Source organism: Myxocyprinus asiaticus, chromosome 1 (genome assembly GCF_019703515.2).
Source record: "Myxocyprinus asiaticus isolate MX2 ecotype Aquarium Trade chromosome 1, UBuf_Myxa_2, whole genome shotgun sequence".
NCBI lineage: Eukaryota > Metazoa > Chordata > Actinopteri > Cypriniformes > Catostomidae > Myxocyprinus > Myxocyprinus asiaticus.
In genome coordinates, this window is record NC_059344.1 from 49,415,071 (window position 1) to 49,440,732 (window position 25,662).

Consider the following 25,662-nt stretch of genomic DNA (forward strand, 5'->3'; position numbering starts at 1 on the left):
TGTATTCAAGGAGCAAGGAAAGGATTTGAATACCTTTTACTTGAAGGTTACACCACTTGACATTTTTTGAAGTCATTAAATAATTGTTTTTAGAAAATGCTAAAAAAAAGTTTTTAAAAATGTTTGAAACCAACATAGACACAAATATTCTAACAACTTGAAATGTGTTTATATATATATATATATATATATATATATATATATATATATATATATATATATATATACCCTTTTTTCCCCAATTTGGAATCCCCAATTCCCATTACTTAGTAGGTCCTCGTGGTGGCACAGTTACTCACCTCAATCCAGGTGGTGGAGGACAAGTCTCAGTTGCCTGAGACCATCAATCCGCACATCTTATCACGTGGCTCGTTGTGCATGACACCACGGAGACCCCAGCATGTGGAGTCTCATGCTACCCTCTGCGATCCACACACAACTTACCATGCGACCCATTGAGAGTGAGAACCACTAATCGTGACCACGAGGAGGTTACCCCATGTGACTCTACCCTCCCTAGCAACCGGGCCAGTTTAGTTGCTTAGGAGACCTGGCTGGAGTCGCTCAGAACACCCTGGATTCGAACTCGCGACTCCAGGAGTGGTAGTCAGCATCAATACTCGCTGAACTACCCAGGCCACACTTGAAATGTGCTTTAAACTAGATGTTATAATTTTTACAATCTCTGACAACCTTATTTGTCGACGAGCCAGTTATTTTTGAGGTTTTTAGTGTAGAATTATTTAGGTCTTACAGTCTTTATGCTTTCAACCTGTAGTCGTTTAGTCTTTACACCTTCGTTGTTTATTGCATGGATTCCTTACTCAGCCATTCAGAATGAACCTATGCTGTCTTTGTTGTCTTTATTGTCAAGCCCTCAGGGATCTCACAGGTATGTCATTATGCTGCATGCTTTGGTCATACCATTTGCTGTTGGAGCACAGACATCAATATGACTCATGCAATCTTTTGTTTGCTTAGAGGTGAAAAGGATGCTATCAGTGGGGTCTAGAGGAAGCTGATAATAGCCTTTTGCCTTGTGTGATGCCTGTGGTGAGGTGATATTGTTGCAGCTTTGTTTTCCTATTCCTGGGCATATACATTATATGACATTTCTGTCATATAATGTATATGCCCAGGAATAGGAAAACAAAGCTCCTTTGAATGAATTGAGAATGGTGATGCCATTGATGAATAAATAGCATGAATATTGTTACAACAGGCTGTTTTTAATTATTTGCAGTCATGTTGAGCAGTTCCTTGGAGTTATGTTGTTGTACTAAAAAAATAATAAAACACAGTTTCACAACAGTGTAGACATAGCCAACATTACTTTATACAGGGTTATTTCCTTGACAGGATATCAGCTATTGTCAGACTGTTGATGATCCTTCAGCTGTTTCAAGTTTTGAATTGAATCTCAAAACCATCTTCTTCCTCTTGTCTTTCTAACCTCGGCCCCATACAGTTGCATCATTTGTTGAGATGAGACCCATATGCATCCTCTGCTTTAGGCAGCAGTGTTAAGAATGTTTTTAAGATTAAAAAGTAGCTGAAATAGCAGTAACTTAAATGTGTGCATGTTTGGCTTGCACCTAGTATGAAGCAGTCGTTATGGTGAACATGAAATGGTCTCACTCTCAGATAAATAATCATCTGACCTTAAGTTCATTAAATACAAAGATCTTGGCATCTGCCCACAACAATGTTTGTCTCCAAATAAATTCCAAAGCCTGAGCGATTGTATATTTTTGAATGACTTTCTAGATCCTAGAATTTTCCAAACAACCTTTGATTTTTTTTTGTGGAAGATCTCACAAAAGGCTTTGCTAGTGACTTTGGGGTCTAAAAAGACCTGCCACACACATTTAGTTTAGGGCTTAATTTAGGGCTGAGAAATTAAGCAAACTGTATGAAATTGTGAAATGTATTCAGACGGTTTCAATATGGTCTGTTTGAAATGCAGAACATTTACATTGGTTGCAAGATACTGTAAACATCACATACTACTTGTGTAATAATACGATATTGGCTTTGTTTGCAGAGGTGAGCCTTATCCACAGAGAGGGATTTGGTTGTTTCTCTAAGTGTTCCTTATGGAGTCATACAGAGTTAATGGCATGCCTAACACTGGACTTCCACAAGGCTATACACAGCCCTCCCAGACAAGAGGCCAGAGCAATGGCACTTACGGCCTCAGTATCAGAGTTCAAGGCATAGATGGACACCCTTATGTGGTTCTCAATAACCAGGATAGATTACCAAACCCCTATGCAGCCCCCCAAAACAGTAATGGGTATATGGACTCAGAAAGACCTTTCACTACCAACTATGAGGAATATGAACCCAAAGGAGCCAGGAAAAATCTTCCTGAAGGCCCATTTTTGGATTACAAGCCTCAGAAGCAACATGGAGGTCCTCACAATGGGACTTCTGATCCTAAGAAGCAGTCCAATTTTTTAAACTTCCAGAAGCATCCAGAGATTCTCAAGCCATATGATCCTGAGAGCAATACTCTTGATAACTTTCAAAGTCTGCCAACAGCTGAGACTAGAAATCACTACCCAGCGTCCATGCCAAGAGCCAACTTCCCACTTTTGAGTCAAGCTCGATCCTCCAGCCTAGACCAATTCATAGTCCCCGATCCACCTTTACTGGATGACAGGGGACACTCCCAACCTCAGGTTCATACCCAGACACTCCCATTCAATGTCCAACCTCAAACGGGTCCGTCCAAAGACCATGTTGTGGGTCAGCCTCAGGTCAAACCCCAGAATCGAGCTCAACCTCAGGTCAAGCCCCTGAGTCAGCCACCATTCAAGACTCCAGTGCCCTACCAGGCTCAGTCCCAGCCCTCACAACGCCTTCCAGTTCCTCAGGCATCTACAGTGGCCAGCAACCCTAATGACCATACCAAGTTTGCCTCGAGGCCACCCAGCTCAGTGAGTAGCACCAACTCCAGCCTTGAGCGAAGTCGACGTGAACCAGATGTCCTGCCCTTGAGGCGTATTGACTCTAGTGGCCCAGTGCTACAGTCTTCCCCATCCCGTAACTCCTCTATGGGCTCCATCTCACCAACCAAGGAAGACCAGTTGGACCAGCTTTATGCAGACACCATCAACCGCCATGAGAATCGGCGTTACATCCCTTTTTTGCCTGGTACTGGCCGTGACATCGACACTGGTTCCATTCCAGGCGTTGATGAGCTCATCAAGAAGTTTGACAGCAAAGAAACTTCTCAACGCAGGGGTCGGACAGGACGGAGGAAACGAATTAACCCAGAGGACCGGAAGCGCTCCCGTAGTGTGGATAGCGCCTTGCCATTTGGTCTCAGTGGAGATGCCGACTACTTGGATGAGGTTAGCCAAAATCGAGGCAGGTCCTCAGAGCACCTCCTCCGGCCATCACTGCTCTTACAGAAGGGTGCTACAGTGAAGGCCTCCCCCATCTCTCCACCTTCCACTGTTGGACACAGGGCGAGCCTCAAAAACATAGCACAAGTCAGCAGTGCTCCAGGCTCTCCTCTAGGGACATTCTCTAACTATGCAGCTGGTAATTTGGGGTATAAGAAGCCTCTGAGTCATCCTTCCATTGTGCCTGTAGAGAACAAAAATGAAGAAGCCAAACCATCACAGAGCAAAATGTCCATGTCGAGTCTGGCAACAGGATCAATTTCTCATCCCGCTGTCAACATTAAAACATCAAACACAGAAGTGGATGCACAGGTAAGAAAGGATGGTCTTTTATTTTTTATATTTTGTATTTGTTGTATAGTTGAGGTACTCAAGTCCGAACTCTAACACCTCTTTCACATATACTCCGTAAGCGGTACGTGAGCGGGGCATGAGCAGTGCGGAAGCTGAGCAGAAGCAGCACGCGCCCATTGTGCTTTCATACTGGCAGCATTTCTAGTGCGTAACTGAATACATCGAATAAATAGAAACAACTATGCAACATAATTTTCTATTTAATTATTTATATAATGTTAAATTGATCAAGCATGTGCCAACACCTTTAAACATAGGGTACTATTCTCAAGTGAAATGTTCAAATCACAAACATGTAAAATGAAAACTTACCATCTACATCAAAAGCTGAAGCAACTGCCTCCCATGCTTTTTCTTTGGAAAACAAATCTTTGTACATGGAATCCTGTGGGTGATAAAGGACTTTGTGTTTTTCCAACTCCAGGATGAGACAAGTGTCATAAATGTCGCTTTTTTCCAGGTGAAGTTCTCCAACCACCGTCAGCCTTTCACATGCTGTTGCTGTGATGTGGTAGTGTTCCCCTCCCCCACACACCATATAAACACAGTACTGAAAGGCATATGCTGACTCTTCTTGGCATTTTCCATCTAACAAGTGTTTTCTCTTTTTTTTTTTTTTTCTGCATGCTCCAATTCATATAAAACACATTAAACTCAAAATATATGGATAATATATGGTTATTCTATGTATTTATATCAGTTTACAAACATGTCCATCAGCAGTGCACTGTCACTTTTATTGAACAGGAGCAGCACTGCAAAAATAGACTCGGAGCTGAAACTCCCACTGCACTGCTGCACACGCGTCGCTCCATAGTGCTGCTAACGCTTCCTATGCGAATGCTCTAACCTGTTAACTTGTGCGCAGAAACAAATATGCTCCGCTTACGCTCTGATTCGGAGTCCACTGTGAAAGAGGCATAACTCATGGTCAGACTCAGACTTGAGCATGGTCTTGAGTCCAGCTATATCCATAAATGGATAGTTGTGCCACTGATATTGATGCATTGCTTTTCTTAATTGTGAAGGTCAAAATAAGCTTAAATTATTGATGTAATGGCTTGAGTCCCTTTTTGACTTGAACTTGATTGGTTTAAGGTGAAGGCTCAGTTGCATGAAACCCCTTTAGCTAAGAAAATCCTTAGTTATAATTGTAACTTAGAGTTTTCTAACTTACGGTGTTTCTTGCAACTGGCAGTTGGTCTTGACTATCATTTTTAGAACATTATAGAGGGAAATTAATGGCACAGCAGACAAGTCATTCTTTTTGAATGCATACTTGCATAAAAATCACTGTTTTGTAAGATCTCTAAAAATGACTTTTTTAATCAGGTGACACCTGATCTTCTGAAAGGTCAACAAGAGCTTTCACAACAAACAAATGAAGAGACTGCCAAGCAGATCTTATTTAGTTATCTCAAAGATGGGTGAGTACACTTCCCAAATGATGTTATATGGGTTTGTTAAACATAATACTCAGTAAATAAAAATTCAAACTAGACATTTTGTTAGGTTTTATTTGGCAAATGTAAGTGCACAATGCACATTTATGTGCACATATATTAAAGCGTTCGCCCTTTGTTCTGAGAAAGTATTTAAATGTATACATTTTCCACCCAATACATTTGCTTGGAATTTTTTTTTTCACAGATTCTGACTCATAACGATTACAGTACAAGTATTTGAACTCTCCTACACTTCTTCCAGTCAACAGTACACTCATCCACTCACAAATCATCTCCCACCCTGAGCTGCTTTCTCACACTTTACATGAGAAAACAAGTTCTTTCTCAACCCATTCCAAATTAAAATGTTCCTTCTAAATGGCTGGTAATATTTATTATGGTATACTGAAGCACAAAATACACAATGTTTCCCAGATGTTCCTCACTGCTCTTTTCCAGAAAGGATGGTGTTAGCCCACTGCAACTGAGTTATGTCCAGAAATCTTCTCTTTTATTTTACTCAGAGGGCTAAAGTTCCACCCAAACCAATGTTGTTTCCTACTCTCATTTAATCCTGCATGATCACTGCACAGCTTCAAAAGCATGCTGTAGGTGCCAAACAACCCAACCTGCTGTAGTGAATAGCTGAAACCGTGGCTTCCCTGAACTCCGTATTCTTGATGTCAAAAGTTCCGCCCTCTCTGCATTCCTTGTGTGCTGCATGGAGGGAGGCGTGGTGAGCGGATTATTCCTCAGTGTCTGTGAACCCTGTGAAGCCCTGCAGATCTCGGATCAGATATCTCCTGGTCAATTGCAACATTTATTAACAAGCACTACTGTCAAGACTCATCCTAAGGTAGTGGTTAGTTACCATTCACTGACGCATGCCGTAGCTGAGGTGATGGTTGTAATGAAGATAGGTCAAAACAAAGTCATATGTTAGCAATGTTCTAAAATGACATCTGTCTGTTGGCGACATCAGCTTATGTCATGAAACCGTTAATAACAATCTAATCTGTGGGAGATGTATGTTTGAAAGGGAGGAGGTGCTGGTCTGTTGGTTTCTCCTCTCTCTTTGTGAAATGTAATGCAACTCTCCAGTCTGGTTTATACACATGGCAGTAACCCAATGTTCTCTGATGCATCACTTGAGTGCCCTGGGAACATGCAGGCATCTGCCTCCCTGCTCAGACACACATTCCCAGGCATGTGACTTGTTAACAGAAGGCAATAATTAGGGTGGGCAGGTCATAAGGTGACACATCAAAGCTCAGTACCATGTATTCTCCACACAGGCAAAGAGCCAGACACTTTTTTTTTTTTTTCTCCAAAGTGTCAGGGATTATACTCTGATCCAGTCCACACATACACACACCACAGCCAATACACAAATTGGCTCAAAGTAATGGATTGAAACTTTCAAACCATCCAATAAATTTGGGCACTTTGTGTCTTGTTTTGCAGGAGCAATGATAACGATGACACTACAAAGAGGAAGGTCAACCTGGTGTTCGAAAAAATCCAGACCTTGAAGTCACGGGCAGCGGGAAACGTGCAAGCGGACAACAAAGTGAGCCGTTGTTTTTGCATTGTAATTGGGTTCAACAAACAGCTTAGACTGTGAGCCTCTTATAAGAAAGCCTAAGTCTCTCTTGGAGAAAGTATAAAGGCATGCTGGGGTTATTTACTCAGTGAATGGCATAGTCATGGCTAATGTTTAAACAAATGCAAGCAAAATCAGAGCACATGGTGACACAAGCCACATTGCACCAACTGTATTTCCACCGCCAAAATCCTAAATTTTCTTACTGGATTTTTGAGGTTTAAACACTAACACCTACAAAAGCATGGAATCTTGTATTTGAACAGATCAGTGTTAGAGTAAATTAAAATAATAAATCCCATGTTTTGAGAAGTGAACAGAAGTAATTTTTTTAAATTGATGTGATTCTGTATCCAGTCACCATGCTTTGCTGTGATATTGTGTTGAGGAGAACTCGGTTGCATATAAACATTTCTCTCTCAGTCTCCAGACATTGCAGTCCAGGCTAGAGCCCTTCAGGAGCAGAAAGCAGCACTAGAAAAAGAGATTGTTGATCTTAAGAAACAGCTTGAGTACGAAAGCAAGGTACATACAGTATTCTGAGCTTGTCAGTGCATTCTTTCTCACCTAATACCTCTACAATTTTAACTCGTCAACTGTACCTTGGACCCCTGCTCTGTCTGTTTTGCCAGTCTGTTAGAAGCTTCCATGTTGTCTGAAAATCCCACTCCTATCACCCCTTAAGATAAATAATCAAATTAACTAATTACTGGTTTATTAGAAAAACTGGGCCTTAGATTAAAAAAAAAAAACCTCCAGCGTCACAGACAATCAATAATTCTAGCCTTCCTGTGGGGTGAAAGGTTCTCTAAGGTTCTTGTAATTTCATGTCCTGGGTGTCATGTCTTATTATGTCCCTCTCTGCAGAAGCACACTAATTTGAGCGAGAATCAACTGAAGATGGGAGCGGGAAAGAAGGACTTGAAGGGAGAGCTGGACCAGAGTCAAGCGGAGTGCAGCAGACTGCACAACAAGCTTAGTAAAACAGAGGATGACCTGCACACTACACTGGAGGAGTAAGACACAGTTTTATATGCTTAGGAGCTGTTGTGTTTCTTTTGGAGAAGAGATGTGCAAAACTATATTTTCAAAATTGTCTAGTCAGAGCTGTGGCGCTATACCAATCGTCATTTTTATTTTTATAGCACGTTTCAAAGTACACATCATTTTAAAGCTGCTTTACTGCAGTAAGCTGTGCACATGCTTGGGACATATAAGAGCTGTGGACTCACGGGGATCAAGGTCGTGTCTGTCATGGGTCATGTCCCGATCCCATTGCCCTTCTGTCACCCCTAATTTCCGATCTATACTCCTTTTTCCTCTAAAATAAAGGCAAAAAGCCTAAAAGTATGTTTAAAAACTATTCTGTAGTTTGCCTGAATGACAAGTGGACCAATCTTAAAGAAGCCCTGTATAATTAGGTTAGTTTTGGTTCAACTGATCCTGGTTGGATGCATTTCGTAGGAGGCGTTTACGTAAGAAGTGTTCTTGCGTTCAAAAACAGCTGGATGGAGTGCAGTGGATTGGAACAGAATGCAGGGGAGTTGAGACATGTATTTAATAGCTGAACTACTTTTAACTTTATATGTCATTATAATAAACGCGTTGCTTGTGGCGGGACTTTCAAAAAGAGCACGAAACATGACACAACCGTTTAAATGTTTGTCTGAATGTGTATGGTTGTAGAAGCAGTGCTTTTTCCAAGTTTTCAAAGAGGGTTTTACCTTGCAAACTGCTAAAGCACAGCTTGCTGTTTTCAGCACACTAGTTAAAGCAGCATAGCTAAAAAAATATCGAAACTAAAAGACAAAATGATATAAACTAGTTAACCTCATTGTTGAGTGACTATTTGACCATCATAATCTATATGCCTATTCTATTTTTTTTTTTTTTTTTTTTTTTACTCTGAAGCATAAGTAAAATGTACAGGTGTTAGCTCTGATATGCATCTTTTACCATTAGATCCTCCTTCTATATCCTGCTTTAATTATACTCTATGAGATGATGGTTTGGACTGGTAGTGATGTATACAGGTATGAGCTCAGCAGATGAGATTACATGCAGACACAGTCACATGGTCTCTTGTTTAACTTAAGTATGCATGCATGTGTTTGTGTGTATGTCAGACTCTTTCAGGTGAAGATGGAGAAAGAGCAGTATCAAACGGAGATCAGAGACCTGCAGGACCAGCTCTCAGAGATGCATGATGAATTGGATGGAGCCAAACAGTCTCAAACAGACAGCATAGAGAAAGAGGCCATGATGGAGGTACAGCACTAAAACAGTATACTATAACATTCTATAGTAATATTACACTTAAGTATGTTTTTATTAGACCTGAAGATGAAGTGTGTAATTTCTACACCACTAGTGTCACCAAATGGAATTGGAAAAAAACCTGTTTTCAAAAAAGTTTCGCGAACAGTTCCCCGTCTTCCATTGGTTGGACAAATAGATAGCCCTACCCCCAAAATCACACCATTGGATTATGATGCTATGTTGGGCTGGTCAGAATGCACAAACAAACAGAGCTATAATTTGAAAGTGCCACAGTGTTTACACTATTGAGAAATCGACCTATGAATTGCTTACATATAGTTGACTCTTCATATTCTACATAACGTCTAAATAATTACACACTTCACCTAAAAACATACATTGATCTTTATTTCCCATGGAAATTTTACAAGGCAATAATTTCTAGCATCATGAAAAAGCTATTTGCATATTCCAGATAATACTTGAAGTTAATGGCAGTCGCTCTACAGTCTAACCATGAGTTTTCCTCTCTAGGACTTGATGCACCTGAAGTTAGACCTCCAGGATCTGCTCCTAGTCAGAGAGGAGCAAGAGGATGTGCTGAGAAGGCGCGAGAGGGAGTTGACCGCCCTCAAGGGAGCTCTGAAGGAGGAAGTGGCAACTCATGATCAGGAGGTGGATAAACTTAGAGAGCAATATGAAAAGGAGATCTGCAAGCTGCAAACGGCTGTGGAGGATGCCAAACAGGTGATGTATCTCATCTCCCCCTTCACATAATTAACCAAAAGTCTGCGATTAAGGCAGTTACAACAGAAGTTATGTTAGAATGCTTTTCCAGGCTTGCAATATTTTACCAATTTAGTTCCCTCAAAGTCTGTCCATCATTTGTCATTATCTCTCTGCTCTCCTCTTAATGAGACCAAAAAGAAAAAAGAAAATGTAATGCTTAAATTTACGGACCTTGCTTAAGTCATTCCTCTGAAGGTAATATTTTGTAGAAGAAAAGTATCCCTGAACTGACCAGCATAGAAGCAGTAGGTGCAGTACTGAAGGAAACAGATGGTATTCTAGCATGAAAGAAGAAAAGACTTATATAACAAACAGGAAGAGAAAGAGTGAGGTAGAAATAGAGGTTGTCTGGAGGATGTCCACAGGGGTCCTCTCTGTGTTTGGCGGAGCTCCTACATGCCCTTGTCTAAATGAATGTGCTACTACATTTATATCAGCCTGCCTCTTAGCTCACTTCCTTTTTGCAACAAAGAACTCGTGGTCCAAAGAAGGCCATTGTTATCTCCAATTAGATTTATTGTAAAAGAGTAAACAGACAAACCGTTATATCTTGGTCCGATGCCACAGTAAATCTGGTGCAACGCTAGCTCATTGTGCTTATTTTTGTAATAATGGTGTATGCCACAGCCAGATGTTAGGTGAATAGTGCATGATTTTATTACTGAATCTCTGAAAACCAACATGGACAGAGAGAGAGTTTGGTTTTCATTATTTACTGATATTGGTTTACAGGGACTTTTAGGGTGCTTTCACCCTAGCACTTTTTGTGTGCACCCGAGTTCTAATGATGTCAAAGTTTAGTTCGTTTGGGTGGTGTGAACGCTGTTTTCCGAACTCAGGTGCACACCCGCGAACCGCATCCGAGTCCGCTTGAAAAGGTGGTCTGGGGTGCGGTTTGCTGCTAATATGAATGCAATTTTACCAAATTGCAGAAGTGAACCGCTATTGATGACGTATAATTCGCATCTTTGCAGACTCCCGATCAGTTATTATGGTTTAATGCATTTCTCATACCAGCATGTGTCCAAATAAATCACCTTCAGAGAGCAGCTCACATTCTTCACATCTCTTGCAGTGCATCCGCGGGCTCGCTGCAGACAAACGCTAATCTTCTTGACATCATTGCACATTCAACGCATCTGTGGCAGACAAACATAATTGTTGTTTTGTGCATGTAAAGTTTGTGGTAAATCCAAAGAGATGAATACTTCAATAACCCAGCGAAGCTGATGTCTTGAGTTGTTGCCTAGTTACAGTGGTAAACAGCTGCCGCTTGTACTCGCGTTAATGACGTAATCGGACTGCGGTACAGACCCAAAAAATATGATGTGAACAGAGACCAGCGGGGGGGGGGACCCTCAGCTAACGACCCTGCATCAGTGTAGAGTGGCATGAAACAACTCACAAATTACAGGACTTCTGCCCCCAACCCTTTAGGGAACCAACAACTGGCTGACGACCTGAATGTGTTCTACTGCAGATTTGAAAGGCCCAGTCTCACACCCCACACCCACTCTGACCTTCACTTGACACAAACAACAACACCTCCTGCAACCCCCCTCCTCCCCCTCCTGCTACTCAACTTGCACTTAAGATCTGTGAAGATGATGTGAGCCGCGTCTTTCGGAAACAAAAGACGAGGAAAGCTTCAGGCCCAGATGGCGTCTCACCAGCGTGTCTTCGATCCTGTGCTAACCAGCTGGCCCCCATCTTCACACAGATCTTCAATAGATCACTGGAGCAGTATGAAGTCCCATGCTGCTTCAAACGCTCAATCATTATTCCTGTCCCAAAGAAACCAAAAATCACAGGACTTAATGACTACAGACCTGTCACCCTGACGTCTGTGGTCATGAAATAATTTGAGAGTTGTTTGCCCACCTGAAGAACATCACTGGACCCTTTCTAGATCCCCTTCAATTTGCTTATCGAGCAAACAGGTCTGTGGATGATGCAGTCAACATGGGATTGCATCATATCCTGCAACATCTGGACAGACCAGGGACATATACAAGGATCCTTTTTGTGGAATTCAGTTCAGCTTTCAACACCATCATCCCAGCTATACTCCAGAATAAATTACACCAACTCTCTGTTCCCATGTCTATCTGTCAGTGGATTACCAGCTTTCTGACGGACAGGCAGCAGCTTGTGAGATGGGAAACTCACTTCTAGCACCTGTACAATCAGCACTGGTGCCCCCAGGGATGTGTGCTCTCCCCACTACTCTTCTCCCTCTACACCAATGACTGCATCGCCAAGGACCCCTCCGTCAAGCTCCTGAAGTTTGCAGATAACACCACTGTCATCGGCCTCATCCGAGATGACGATGAGTTTGCATACAGAAGGGAGGTTGAACAGCTGGATGTCTGGTGCAGTCAAAACAACCTTGAGCTGAACATGCTCAAAACAGTGGAGATCATTGTGGACTTTAGGAGAAACACCCCAACACTGACCCCCCCTCACCATTTTAAACCACTGTGGCAGCAGTGGAGTCATTCAGGTTCCTGGGCACTACCATCTCACAGGACCTGAAGTGGGAGACCCACATTGACTCCATTGTGAAAAAGGCCCAGCAGAGGTTGTACTTCCTTCGCCAGCTGAGGAAATTCAACCTGCCACAGGCGCTGCTGATACAGTTTTACTCAGCAGTCATTGAGTCTGTCCTCTGCACTTCAATAACTGTCTGGTTTGGTTCAGCTATGAAATCGGACATCAGAAGACTACAAATTACAGTTCGGACTGCTGAGAGGATTATTGGTTGCCCCCTGCCCCTCCTTCAAGAACTATACACTTCCAGTGTGAGGAAAAAGGCTGGAAAAATCACTCTGGACCACACTCATCCTGCCCACTACCTTTTTGAACTGTTGCCTTCTGGCTGACGCTTCAGAGCTCTGAGCACCAGAACCGTCAGGCACAGGAACAGTTTTTTCCCTCAGACTATCCATCTCATGAACAGTTAAATTGCCCCATTGAGCAATAATTAATGTGCAATACACAGTTTAGTCTTTCTTATATTTATCCAACACATCCAACCTCTTCTGCCATTACATTCCTCCGAGGAAAAAAAAAACAAAAAACATTTGCACTGTACATAACATTTGTATTTGCACTGTACATAACAGATTGTCTTAGATTTGCACTACCCATGTGTATGTGTATGTATGTATGCGTGTGTCTGTACGTATGTGTATAATTAATTTTATTTTTTATTATTATCTGTGTCTCGCTGCTGTTTTTGTATTGTTTTTGTATTGTTGTACACTGGAAGCTCCTGTCACCAAGACAAATTCCTTGTATGTTTAAGCGTACTTGGCAATAAAGCTGATTCTGAAAAGACAGACCAAGCCATCAAGCTAAATGAGTGTTACCCTGCACCTCTTTTTTATGGCTTTAGTGTTGGAGGGAAGGCCCCATGTGGAGGAACATTGAAGGGTGCAGCAGTAAACTGAGTTTAGCACTGCTTAATTGCAGTGGCAGGCCGTCACTAATCTAATGAGGCACTGATGGGGTTATATGGTCTCTGTCCCTCTCTGCTTACCTCTCTTTCTTTGAAAATGAATGATGGGTTTGTTTCATATGCAAATAGCAGGGGCAATTTCACATGGCCAATAAGTGGGTCACTATGCAGACAAGGGGTATTACAGATGCCACAGTGGGGGAGATCTATACAAAAATGTTAGCTTGGATTATGTGGTATTTTACTATTCTTGATTTTGAATTCACACAATTGATCCCAGGCTTGCCAATATACCATATGAAGACGTTTTTACAAAGCTCGAGTTACAGTGTCAGCAATGTGAAAAATGTGAGTAGATAATAGCAGTAGTTGGTACAACTCTGGGTTTGTTGCTGTCCACATTTACTGCTGCAACTGGTACAGTTGCTTTGCCCTAAAAGTAGGAGGGGGTCTGAAATGATGGGGGGCCACAATGTCCCTCTCTCAGCAAGAGATTTCTGATTCTCAACGGTTAAGTGTCCATGTAAATGGATTCTCTCCCTGCTCTATTAGCCCTGTCACTTTTTTTTATTTGTAACCGTTTTCCTTAAGAAAAGCTGGACCTTCACCATTATGTTTTTGTATTTATCCATTTGGCAGATGTTGCTTTTTTTTTTATTTTTTTTTTTTTTCCAAAGCAATGTGCATTCAAGGCTTATTTTATCAGGATATGTTCCCTGGGAATTGAACTACCACTTTGGACATTATGACTACATTTGAGTGGTAGACTGATTAACTGGCTGTTGCCATTTTGAAATTATCTCAGATCATCGGCTGAGTCTGAACGATTTATAGAAGTGTTAGCTGATCAATGGATCATAAAGAGTTTCTGTTTTCTTTCTTTTTTTTAAGTAAATATTGTGTAAATTAAGTGTTCTTTCATTTCAGCATTTGCTATCATTTAAATTGTAAGAGTGCTTTTGTTACATCAGTGAATATAGCAAATGTGATATTGCTTTTATACAACAGTTTTATGAGCAATAAGTTAATAAAACTCTGATTATGCTTAATAAACTGATAACGTGTGTGGTCATATAAACACATTAAATGGCTTTCCTTTATCGGTGTAAGGTCATAAACAGCTTAAGAATAAACTGATCAACACAGGTAGATTTTTACTCTAATCATTACCCTTATTTCGCGTTGCATGTACTGTGAACACCTCTACTGGCGTTCTTTAACCACGGTCACGTTTACCTTCACACAGTGAAATTCCGCGGGTGAAATATACAGTCATCTCAATGGGAATCCGATGGACTTCTGATGGCAAAGAAAAGAATTTGCTGCTTTGACCAGTAGGACATTGTTTAATTTGGCAGTGAGCTCTGTGTGGGTAGTGCTTCATACACAGCTACACTGAATATTCACAAAAAAACATGGATATCAGTTTAGCAGTGAGTTTCTTTTTAACTTCAATCTCACAGAATATAAAGTGCAGCATTAAAATAGGCTTGTTGACAATAAGTGTTTTGCTGGTTTCACATGTACTCAATGTCCGCCCACGCCCTCTTTGCCCGTGGAATTTCGCCATTCAAATGTAAATGTGACCGTGCCTTTACCGGCTTATTCAATTACGCAAGTGTTGTGCGCATGCCTCTTCACGTTTTGACGTCAAAAGCAGAGAATAACTTGATCATTTCAAATCTCATGTAAACGTGTTTTTCTTGCTGTCAGATTTTTTAAATAAGCAGATTTTTGGGGGTTATCAGCATAATGGTGTGCATGTAAATGTGCCCATTGTTTCTGACACAATATGGCCAGTTAATTTGTTTGCTTTAATCAGCCAATGAAAATGGTTCCAAAACAAGCCAAATCATTAAGCACAGAAAGCAGAGTGTTGCGAACTAACTGTGAAGTGCCCTACTGCTGTGATACTAAATATCATCATTCATGTACAACAACTTCCAACATCTAAGTGTTCTATAAATCAAAATGACATCGTCCTCAGTCACACTGCTCTCGAGATATCTGCATTGGTCATGGAAAAACCCATATTGCTCAAAAACTACTAGAAATTCAAAACCAATCTTGCTGAATATGCTGGTATCAGGATGTATTTGATACCTGAATGTACAGTATATTTGATTCCAGTTTTTGAGAACTGCAAATACCCAGTGCTATGTATTTGTTTGTTATTTGGGCTGTGGCTGATATAGTGGTGACTGACTCCTTGGGGCTGTTTAGGGTTCAGATAGTCTCACAGGACGTGGTGTGTTTCCTCAGGTGATGCTAGCACACTGTTCTGGCCTGTGGTCTGTGGTGTTTCAGCTGGATGCCTAGAGTGGGAGAGGGGAGGGGAGAAAGAGATAGATGAATAGAGGGATGTTTAGCATGGAAAAGTGAATCCATATATAAGCAAATAGAGGCTTCAAAGTGAATGTGTGCTTCTGGATTCTATGAAGACATTAGTTTTTGCTTTAAAGGGATAGGCCTAGTTCACCCAAAAATGAAAATTCTGTCATTGTTTATTTGGCCTCATGTTGTTCCAAACCTGTATGACTTTCTGTCTTCTGTGAAACACAAAAGGAGATTTTAGGGAGTATGTTAGCCTCAATCACTATTCACTTTCTTTGCATCTTTTTTTCAATAAAGTGAAAGTTCAGTACCACTTTATATTTGGAGTCTTTTAACTACAATGTACTAACATTAAAATACATACGATACAATGTAATTATTGTGTCACTACACAAGATTCACATATGCTGCCACAGAGGTTGAGGTACGGGTAGGATTAGGGGTAGGGGTATAGGGTAAGGGTAGGTTTAGGGTTAGGGGTAAGGTTAACAGTGATATTACAGATGAAATTAAATGCAGGCACTTACAATGATATTATAATGCAACAACACGTGTACATAAAAATCAAATCAAATAGTACATTGTATCAAATATTTAAAGGAATATTATGTGTTCAATATAAATTTAGCTCAGTCGACAACATTTGTGGCATAATGTTGTCTTCTATAAAAAAATTCTTTAAAGGTATAGTTCACCCAAAAATGAAAATTCTCTCATTATTTACTCACCCTCATGATATCCCAGGTGTGTATGACTTTCTTCACCAGAACACATTTGAAGAAAAATAGAAAAATGTCTTGGCTCAGTAGGTCCTTAAAATGCAAGTGAAAGGAGATTTCTCTTTTGAGGCTCCAAAAGCACAGACAGTGAGCATAAACGTCATCGTTACGACTCCAGCGGTTAGATTAATGTCTTCTAAAGAGATATGATCGCTTTTGGTGCGGGAAAAAAAAAAAGATCAATATTTAAATACTTTTTTAACTATAATCCAACGCTTCAGGATAGGGTGGAGTTCAAGCAGTCTCTCATGCGACGAATTCGCGTTGCCATGGATACAGAGGTAATCTCACATTCTCCACTCGGTTGCGTCAGTTCTTGCTTGTTTCAAATGCCAGTGAGATTACGTCACACGCACGTATCGCTGCCGGCCGGAAGCATGATTTAGAATTAAAAAAGTACTTAAATATTTCTCTTTTTCACACCAAAAACAATCGTGTCTCTTAAGAAGATATCAGTTTAACAGCTGGTGTCGTATTGATGACGTTTATTCTGACTGTCTGTGATTTTTGTTTTTTTTGAAGCTTCAAAAGAGAAATCGCCATTCACTTGCATTTTAGGGACTTACCGAGCTGAGATATTTTTCTATTTTTCTTCAAATGTGTTCTGGTGAAGAAAGTCATACACATCTGAGATATCATGAGGGTGAGTAAATAATGAGAGAATTTTCATTTTTGGGTGAACTTTCCCTTTAAAAAAGCACAAATCTGGGTTACAGTGAGGCACTTACAATGGAAGTGAATGGGCCAGTTTTTGAGGGATTAAAGGCAGAAATGTGAAGCGTATAATTTTATAAAAGCACTTACATTGATTCTTCTGTTAAAACTCGTGTATTATTTGAGCTGTAAAGTTGTTTAAATCATCAGTTTTACAGTTGTTTTGGGGATTGTTCACATTACATCGTCATGGCAATGAATATATCAAATTGGCGTTTCTTACACAGAAAATGTTAGTAAGTGATTTTGTCACACTAAAATTATGTTTACATGCATATCCTTTGTGTCTTGTGGCTATGCTTTTGAAACAGTGAGTATTTTAACGTTTACAGATTGTCCCCCATTCACTTCCTTTTGGAAGTGCCTCATTGTAACCCAGATTTTAAAGAGGAGGGAGGAGTCAAAATTCATATTTGTGGCAGTCAATATAATGCCACAATTGCTGGTGATTTGAGTTCAACTTGTATTGAACCTGGAATATTCCTTTAAGAACATAGTAGTTAAAGCTGCACTATGTAAGAATTCTTTGGTTAAAAATTAACAAAATGCCATTATTGACTGAGTACATAAGCAATCAAAACAATGTCCTTACCTTACCCCGATTCACTACAGTAAGCCTATAAAAATGATTTGTATTATGATCTGTCGGGTTCGATATGACACGAAATCGCTGGCTTATGACGTTCATTTTTGTGTCATTACGTCATATCCGCATACACAGGAAAGACGTACCAGCTGTCTCATGTTCCGGCTGGAGAAACTACGCAGTTTATCTCAGTTCAGTTACACTCACACAGTTCAGGACAGCATTGTTGCAGTCTAGATGGATTTTTATCTGTTATCCATTTGTCGAAGTTGTTTACCTGCTATAATGCTTGAATACATTTTCTGGTAGGGTTGTTGAAGCTTATATTGTTTGTCATGCTTGTAAGAATCGAACATTAATCGTGTGTTAACCGATCGCGATGTATCCATGTTGTCCGTTGAAGTTACTGTGTCATGTTTAATATGTATGACTTCTGAAAATGACTTCTTTTAATTGTTATATTGCATGTTTAAGCATATTATTTTTACATTTAATAAAGTATATTTTATCCCCATCATTATTGAATTCTCTTTTTAGGTTTTAATTTACGGTGTTATTATGTGCATTGCATAGACATGCTATTGTAATAACTGAGGCTGGACAATACAGTATAAAAATAATAAAGTCTTCTATTGAACTTATTTCAGCCATATCATGAGATTAACCTTTTAAATTGAAAACTGTTGTACAATTCAAACATTAATAGTAGATAAAACACTTGAATAATCATATTAAGATATACTGGTGGTGGCTGAGGAGAGTCCCCTGTTCTCTTTTTAAAAGTGCTTTGAGTTTAGTGTCAGAAAAGCGATTTTAAGTGTAAAATTCATTCAAATATGTAAATAAGAGTGTCCGTTTCAAATGTTTAATCGAATAACATCAACATGAAAATAGCACGTTATAACTCCGCCTCCAGTCATGATCACACACAGGCGATGTCCAGGTGGCTCAAATTGGGAGATTCATCGGCCAGAAGAGCAGTGCCAGAACACAACTGATGTATTCTTCCATAAATTGCTTGCAATTTTAAGTTTCAACCACAGATCACGCTAGAGAGCACCTAATTACGTAGTGCAGCTTTAAAGACACCTAAAATAAAGTGAGTCTAACATCTCCTATGTGTTCCACCAAGAAAAGAAAGTGATATGGGTTCGGAACAAAATGATGTTAAATGATAAAATAATTTTAATTTTTAGGTGCACTATCCCTTTAAGAGCTTGTCCTTCATCCTAACAACAACAGGAACCTCAGTCGGAACCATTGCATGTCTTGGTGCACAATGACACTGATTGCCAATGACTGCTGTGACGGTTCACAGTCTTCATGCAAACAGCAGTCCTTATGCTTGATGCACACTATGTGACAGTAACTAGGCCATGACAGGGTCCTTGCTACAGTCTGAGCTCATTCCAACATTGGCCTGGATTCTTCTGCCATTGTTCTCACTGTCCTGCAGAGCCAAAGTCTCCTGCTGTCAGATGATGTGTAGGGTGCTGGAAGCCTACAAACCACCCACAGCGAGCTCAGCAGAGTGGGTCAACCCATCAGGCTCCTGCCTTTATGGGATTAAAAACAGACACAAAGCTAAGGATTTAACCTAGGCTCCAATTGAGTCCAAACTTTTTGACTTTGATTATAAAGTTGAGACAGATTGGAACATGATGCCAGAGCTTAGTTTGTTAGCTTTGGTGGGTTAGAAAGCGCTTGGAGCGAGGCAGAGATATCCATTATTTTCATTAAGGAGGCGTTCCTGTGTGTCTTTGTGAAGTTCTTTTTTTTTTTAAATTCTGTTTTTTATCAAGGAAATGGCTGGAATAGTTATTCGCCTAACCTGCCTCTCAGTTCTATTCTAGTACCTACTTAGTGTATAGAGACTGAATGAGAGTATTCTGGTCCTGTTTATGCTGTCTGGGTAACCTGATCACAAATTGTGATTCAATCCAATCAGTCCACTTTTGGAGGTGCTCAGAAACGAATGTGACCACATCACATTTTGGGGTAGATGCTAAATGCGCTTTGATGCATTCCGGACAACAAAGAAAAAACACCTACTTGCCTAACATGTAGTCATTTCCCAAAAAGGTTTTAAGCATTGCAAGCAAGACTCAGCTTTTAAGAGAAACATTTTACTTGTCCTTCTTGATGTCTCTCTGGTTGCCTTTGAAATAAGTAAAGCCGTGTGCACTTTAACCCCAGAGCAGCTGCTTAGCATCAATACTACCATCCTCATTCAGAGAAAATGTTTTCTTCTCTCCCTTAAGGATGAGAGGAGCTTATTACAGGAGTCCTACACTCACTGGAAATTAAGCCATTGCTTTTCATGCAGCGCTTTTTCATTTCCAACTTGAGCACCTCTCGCCTGCCGTCAGCGTTTCGTCTTGCTTTGGCACATTTATGTCTATGTGCTCTTTGTTTGCAAGCAAATCTATTGTAATGTATACCACCAGGATGAAGTAACAGACCCTGTGTTGTTTGGAGCCAGGGAGAAGCTTAAGTCATTCAGTATTGCTGCAGCATTCAAAGGTTCAACACTTTGTGCTCAGTTGATAAAGTTTCAGACACCTTGGATGACGTCACTTATGTTTCTATGCTTGTGCATTCTTATCTTTCTGTTGAGAAACAATGCTTTTCTTGAGAACATCACCTGACACGTAAAAGGTCACTTTAAAATGTTGACTGTAGAAATACAGTAGATGACTAATTGGTCTTGGCTGTTTCAGTGAAAACACACGCTTGTTGGTAAAAACAGCACTGAATTTTGGACACTAGGAAAACAGGATGTCCTATTTGCCATTTATTAATCTGGTGTTTTGGTTACAATTAAAAGTCATGTATCAGTGGTTGTTCAAACCATCAAATGGTTGCAATAATTTTTTATCATTGTGGCCAAAGGGTAAAGAAACACAGTGTTAGTTTGTTGTAACAACGTTGTTGATGGGATTTGCATATGAAGGTCATTATGCATTTGATTAGGAAATCTTGGGTGTTTTAATCCCTCAATCAGTAATGAAATCCCCTAAATATGGTAAAATAATCTACCAAATCTCCACTCAAATTATCATGGAATGTAATAATTACTTTTAACAGTTTAACACACAAATCGGTTCCCTTACATAGACACTACATTAAAAAAAAATCTTAAATCATGCAGGGATAATATGGACCATCAGGTTTTGCACAAACTTCCATGCCAGCTTGAGTGCATGCTGTTATTAAACCAAAAGCTAAGAAATTCTGAATGTAGAAATATAAGAAAATATATATTGTAATCTAAAGGCTGATTCATACTTCTGTGTCGAACCTATATCACATCAATGAGAGTGGTGGTGGCATAGTGGACTAAAGCACTGAACTAGTAAGCAGAAGGTTGCTGGTTCAATCCCCACAGCCAACACCATTGTGTCCTTGAGCAAGGCACTTAACTCCAGGTTGCTCCAGGGGGATTGTCCCTGTAATAAGGGCACTGTAAGTCGCTTTGGATAAAAGCATCTGCCAAATGCAAAAATGTAAATGTAAATCATAGCCTGTGGCGTAGCCTGAGGTGCACCCCTTCACAAAATGTGTGGCATGATGATGCAGACCACAGCAACTGTGATTGGTATGCTTTTTTTTGTTTTTAGCACAGACCATCCCACAGCATTACAAAAAAGATATCTGAGGTAGCGTTGCATTTTCTTCAAGATTATTTTAAGATCTGTGCATCATATAACCCTAAGGGACTTTGATTTGGGCAAGAATTGTTTTAATCAGGAACATCTTCTGTTTTAATATTTGGTTTATGTTTAATGGAGTTATGAGCGAAATGCGACAAAAAGACACATCTGTTTATAACTTCTTAACTTTGTGCTTTTTATCTGGGCTTTTACTCTAAATATATTTACTATGGGATTGACAACATTTGTTGTATTCTACTTGAGAACTTTCCGATCTGTATGATGTTTTGACCATATGTTTGAGAGTGCGTACAGTAAATAATCATATTTCATAAGTTATGAAAATGGAACCCTTCTAATTTGTCAGCAAATTAAAAAGCACCTGTTAAAAGTTCGTTCTTTTGCATATATGCATTGTAAATCCAACTTTAAAGCTTTAAAATGACAAGTGGTCAAGTGAGTAGTTAAGAGTTATTTGCTTGACTTTTTTTTCCAGCACGGAGCATCAAAAGTATGACACAACTTTTATTGACTCAAGAGAAAGCATACAGTTTATAAACCTGATTTATTTTCTCTCTGCATGGCAGACAACATGTTGTTATAAAAATATTTTAATGCTATAATAATTGTTTAAATATACTTTTGAATCCACAAATTACAATGCTTTTGTTTACATATGAAATGTATAATTATTTCAGAATTCATTCTGAAGGCATTTTATCTCAATATACTAGCACTTGGCAGTGTACACCCAGAATATCGCAGACACACCAACGCAGAAATGTAAATGCAAACTACTGCATTGGCTACTACGTGGAGCCTACGCCATAGGTTTGACGCAGAAGTATAAATTGGCCTTGAGTTAGAGAAAGACTACACATTGCTTCCAATATAACTGATAATGTGACAGAAACAGTCCAGTGGAGACTACAGTGGGATTGACCTGTGATTTAATTTGCTTTCCTTTCTGGCTTTAAGATTGTTTTTTGGAGGTACTGTAGTGCAAGTGAAGGAGAAAATAATTTCACATGGTGAATTTGGTATGGCTTTAGACGGGTTTATTAGTTTCAGTGATCGTTTGGGCAATAAACGGTGCTACAAAGATTAGGGCTGCAAAGCTTGGGGACACTCTGTGTCCTTGCTCTGAGTTCATGAAGTGAATGTTATTCTCCTGCCATTGTTATTACTGAGCCTTTTAAACACTCTTGCAATGCTGGTTAATACCCAACTATAGATAAATAGCCCAAGCAGGCTGGAGCACCATTCAGATCACACTGCTCTACTGAGTCTTTGTAATGCCTCTGTCAAAAAAGGAAACACAGAAGCAAACAGAGAGCTCCGTATGAGTGCTGCTCTGCTTTGCCTCTCTCTTTTTGTCGAGTCCGAAGGCCTTCAAAGAGCTGACTGCGGGAACTGGGGCACAGAGGGAGAGGGAATGTGTGAATGTTCATTAAATACAAACAGAGTCTGCTCAGAGTTTCGTCAGTTTCCCCCAATTCAGCAGTCTCTCAGCACTACCTCAATGTCCTGTAGTTTATCAGTGGCAAAATGTTTCCAGACATTCGTCCTCCTTGTAAGGAAAGAAAATATTGCCACAGTTAAACTACGGTAACCTTCTATGAAGGACACAGACTACGTGATAAGCCACCTTGGGTCATGACATAGCTTCATTTCTGTGGACAAATATTTAAAAGAGGTTTTTCCTAGAGGTCAGGGAAAACGTATCTCAAAGTATCACAATGTTTCACCTTACAATACTTTATCGATATTCTAACTAATGATTAGTTTCAAAATTTGTAGTTACATTTTTCACAATTATTTTATATGGCTTGAATTTGGTCAACAAACACAATTATTTTTATTTGACCAAAATGCAAACTTGGAATGAGCAATGAAAATAAGTGTACAAACCATTTCATTTGAAAGGATGCCTGTACAGATCTTCAGTACAGCCAGACTGCAAGGTCTTTTGTGTGATGATAAACATATTGAAACAAACATTCCCTCATGTGAAATTATAATTTCTTTTAAAAAAGTGTATATTTTTTTTATCACACTGATGTATCTATTCTTCACGCTACTTAAGTTATCACCTACTTAAGTACAATGAAGATTGAGAAAAAAGTGAAGAATCGCTTGCATTGTATCCTTAATCATTTTGTAAATCGCTTTGGAGAAAAGTGTTTGCTAAATGAATTAAGCCCCTATTCAGCGCTCTGTTCTTCCTGGTTTTGTCATTTAATGTTCTGTTTGTATTGAAGCTACTGAGAGAATTCAGTCAAAATAAATCAAGAATGGGAACACGAAAGTATTTTTCACCTTTACTATGTGAAAATGCCAGTGAGGTATTTTGCTGTCACTCTAAATGTTCATATTTCTGACACTCGTGGAGGTAATTTGGACCTGACAGATGACATTCAAAAAGCTGCTGTATGTCACATTGCACTTCATGATATTTTTATATAATTTTATATTTGATATAATTAAATATTTAATTATTATACATGTAATTCTGCTTAAGTTCCAATTAGTTAATAATTTGTGTTAAAATGTGTAGCTGACATAAAATTTCAAACAGTGACAGCGCGTATTATCATGCATTACTTTTAATTAATTACTTTTTAATTCATATTAAAAAGACTTAAATGTGATTTAAAGTTGTTGAAAGGGAATATATAAAAAAAATAAAAATGTACACCCGTGTGTGTGTGTGTGTGTGTGTGTGTGTGTGCGTGCGTACGTGTAATATAGTGACAACCCTTTCCCCATCCCGGTTTAATGCTCAAATCTGCTCACCTTAACTATAACCCGATGGGTGAATGACATTAGAAGATGGCCAGATGTGTATTACAGAGATATTTTCAATTACTTTGTCTCGTTGAGTTTCATGAGCACAGAGGCATATCATTACATCCATAGCGTAAAGGTAGGAACATGTGGATTTTTGAATGAGAGTTAGGCCAGTGTTTATGACATACCCTGAACACTAAAATACTCATGATAAATTTTTGGCAACTCTATAACCTGTAAATCAGCTTCACTAGCTAATTACACTTTGACATCAAAACCATATCTATATAACAAACGCTATACTGGAAGATCCATGACAAAATTTAGCTAGTTCCTCTGATGCATAAGGTCAATATCACAGGTTTAAATCGCAGTACACTCAACATAAAGAATGGCAATATTATTGTATCGTGACCAAGATATTGTTGAAATATTGTATTGCCAATTCCCTGCTGATTCCCACCCCTAGTCTTTCTTCACTTTGTGTTTATCTTCTGTAGTATTGCAAACACAGATAAGTGACCATAACTCGAGGATGTTCTCTTATGCTAGATACAGTTGAAATCAGAATTTACATACACTTAGGTTGAATTAAAACAAATTTTTTAACCACTCCACAGATTTAATATTAGCAAACTATAGTTTTGGCAAGTCGTTTAGGACATCTACTTTGTGCGTGGCATAAGTAATTTTTCCAACAATTGTTTGCAGACAGATTGTTTCACTTTTAATTGACTATATCACAATTCCAGTGGGTCAGAAGTTTACTTACACTAAGTTAACTGTGCCTTTAAGCAGCTTGGAAAATTCCAGAAAATGATGTCAAGCCTTTAGGCAATTAGCCAATTAGCTTCTGATAGGAGTTGTACTGAATTGGAGGTGTACCTGTGGATGTATTTTAAGGCCTATCTTCAAACTCGGTGCTGCTTTGCTTGACATCATGGGAAAATCAAAGGAAATCAGCCAAGACCTCAGAAAAAAAAAATTGTGGACCTTCACAAGTCTAGTTCATCCTTGGGAGCAATTTCCGAATGCCTGAAGGTACCACGTTCATCTGTACAAACAATTGTACGCAAGTATAAACACCATGGGACCACGCAGCCATCATGCTGCTCAGGAAGGAGACACATTCTGTCTCCTAGAGATGAACGTAGTTTGGTGTGAAAAGTGCAAATCAATCCCTGAAAAACAGCAATGGACCTTGTGAAGATGCTGGAGGAAACAGGTAGACAAGTATCTATATCCACAGTAAAACAAGTCCTATATCGACATAACCTAAAAGGCTGCTCAGCAAGGAAGAAGCCAATGCTTCAAAACCGCCATAAAAAGGCCAGACTACAGTTTGCATGTGCACACTGAGACAAAGATCTTACTTTTTGGAGAAATGTCCTCTGGTCTGATGAAACAAAAATTTAACTGTTTGGCCATAATGACCATCGTTATGTTTGGAGGAAAAAGGGTGAGGCTTGCAAGCCAAAGAACA

General features: G+C 39.6%; 1 protein-coding gene across 2 annotated transcripts in view; it reads left to right on the top strand.

Annotated features, from left to right (window-relative positions):
- The window catches only part of LOC127418688 (cingulin-like protein 1), a 48,104-nt gene that overhangs the window by 1,941 nt on the left and 20,501 nt on the right, over window positions 1-25,662 (top strand). For both annotated transcript variants that reach the window (XM_051659431.1, XM_051659522.1), the window contains exons 2-8: window positions 2,045-3,725; window positions 5,100-5,194; window positions 6,677-6,782; window positions 7,239-7,340; window positions 7,683-7,831; window positions 8,942-9,083; window positions 9,609-9,821. In XM_051659431.1, the coding sequence (XP_051515391.1) occupies window positions 2,097-3,725; window positions 5,100-5,194; window positions 6,677-6,782; window positions 7,239-7,340; window positions 7,683-7,831; window positions 8,942-9,083; window positions 9,609-9,821 (2,436 nt within the window). In that variant the 5' untranslated portion in view covers window positions 2,045-2,096. The remainder of the gene's footprint in view (window positions 1-2,044; window positions 3,726-5,099; window positions 5,195-6,676; window positions 6,783-7,238; window positions 7,341-7,682; window positions 7,832-8,941; window positions 9,084-9,608; window positions 9,822-25,662) is intronic.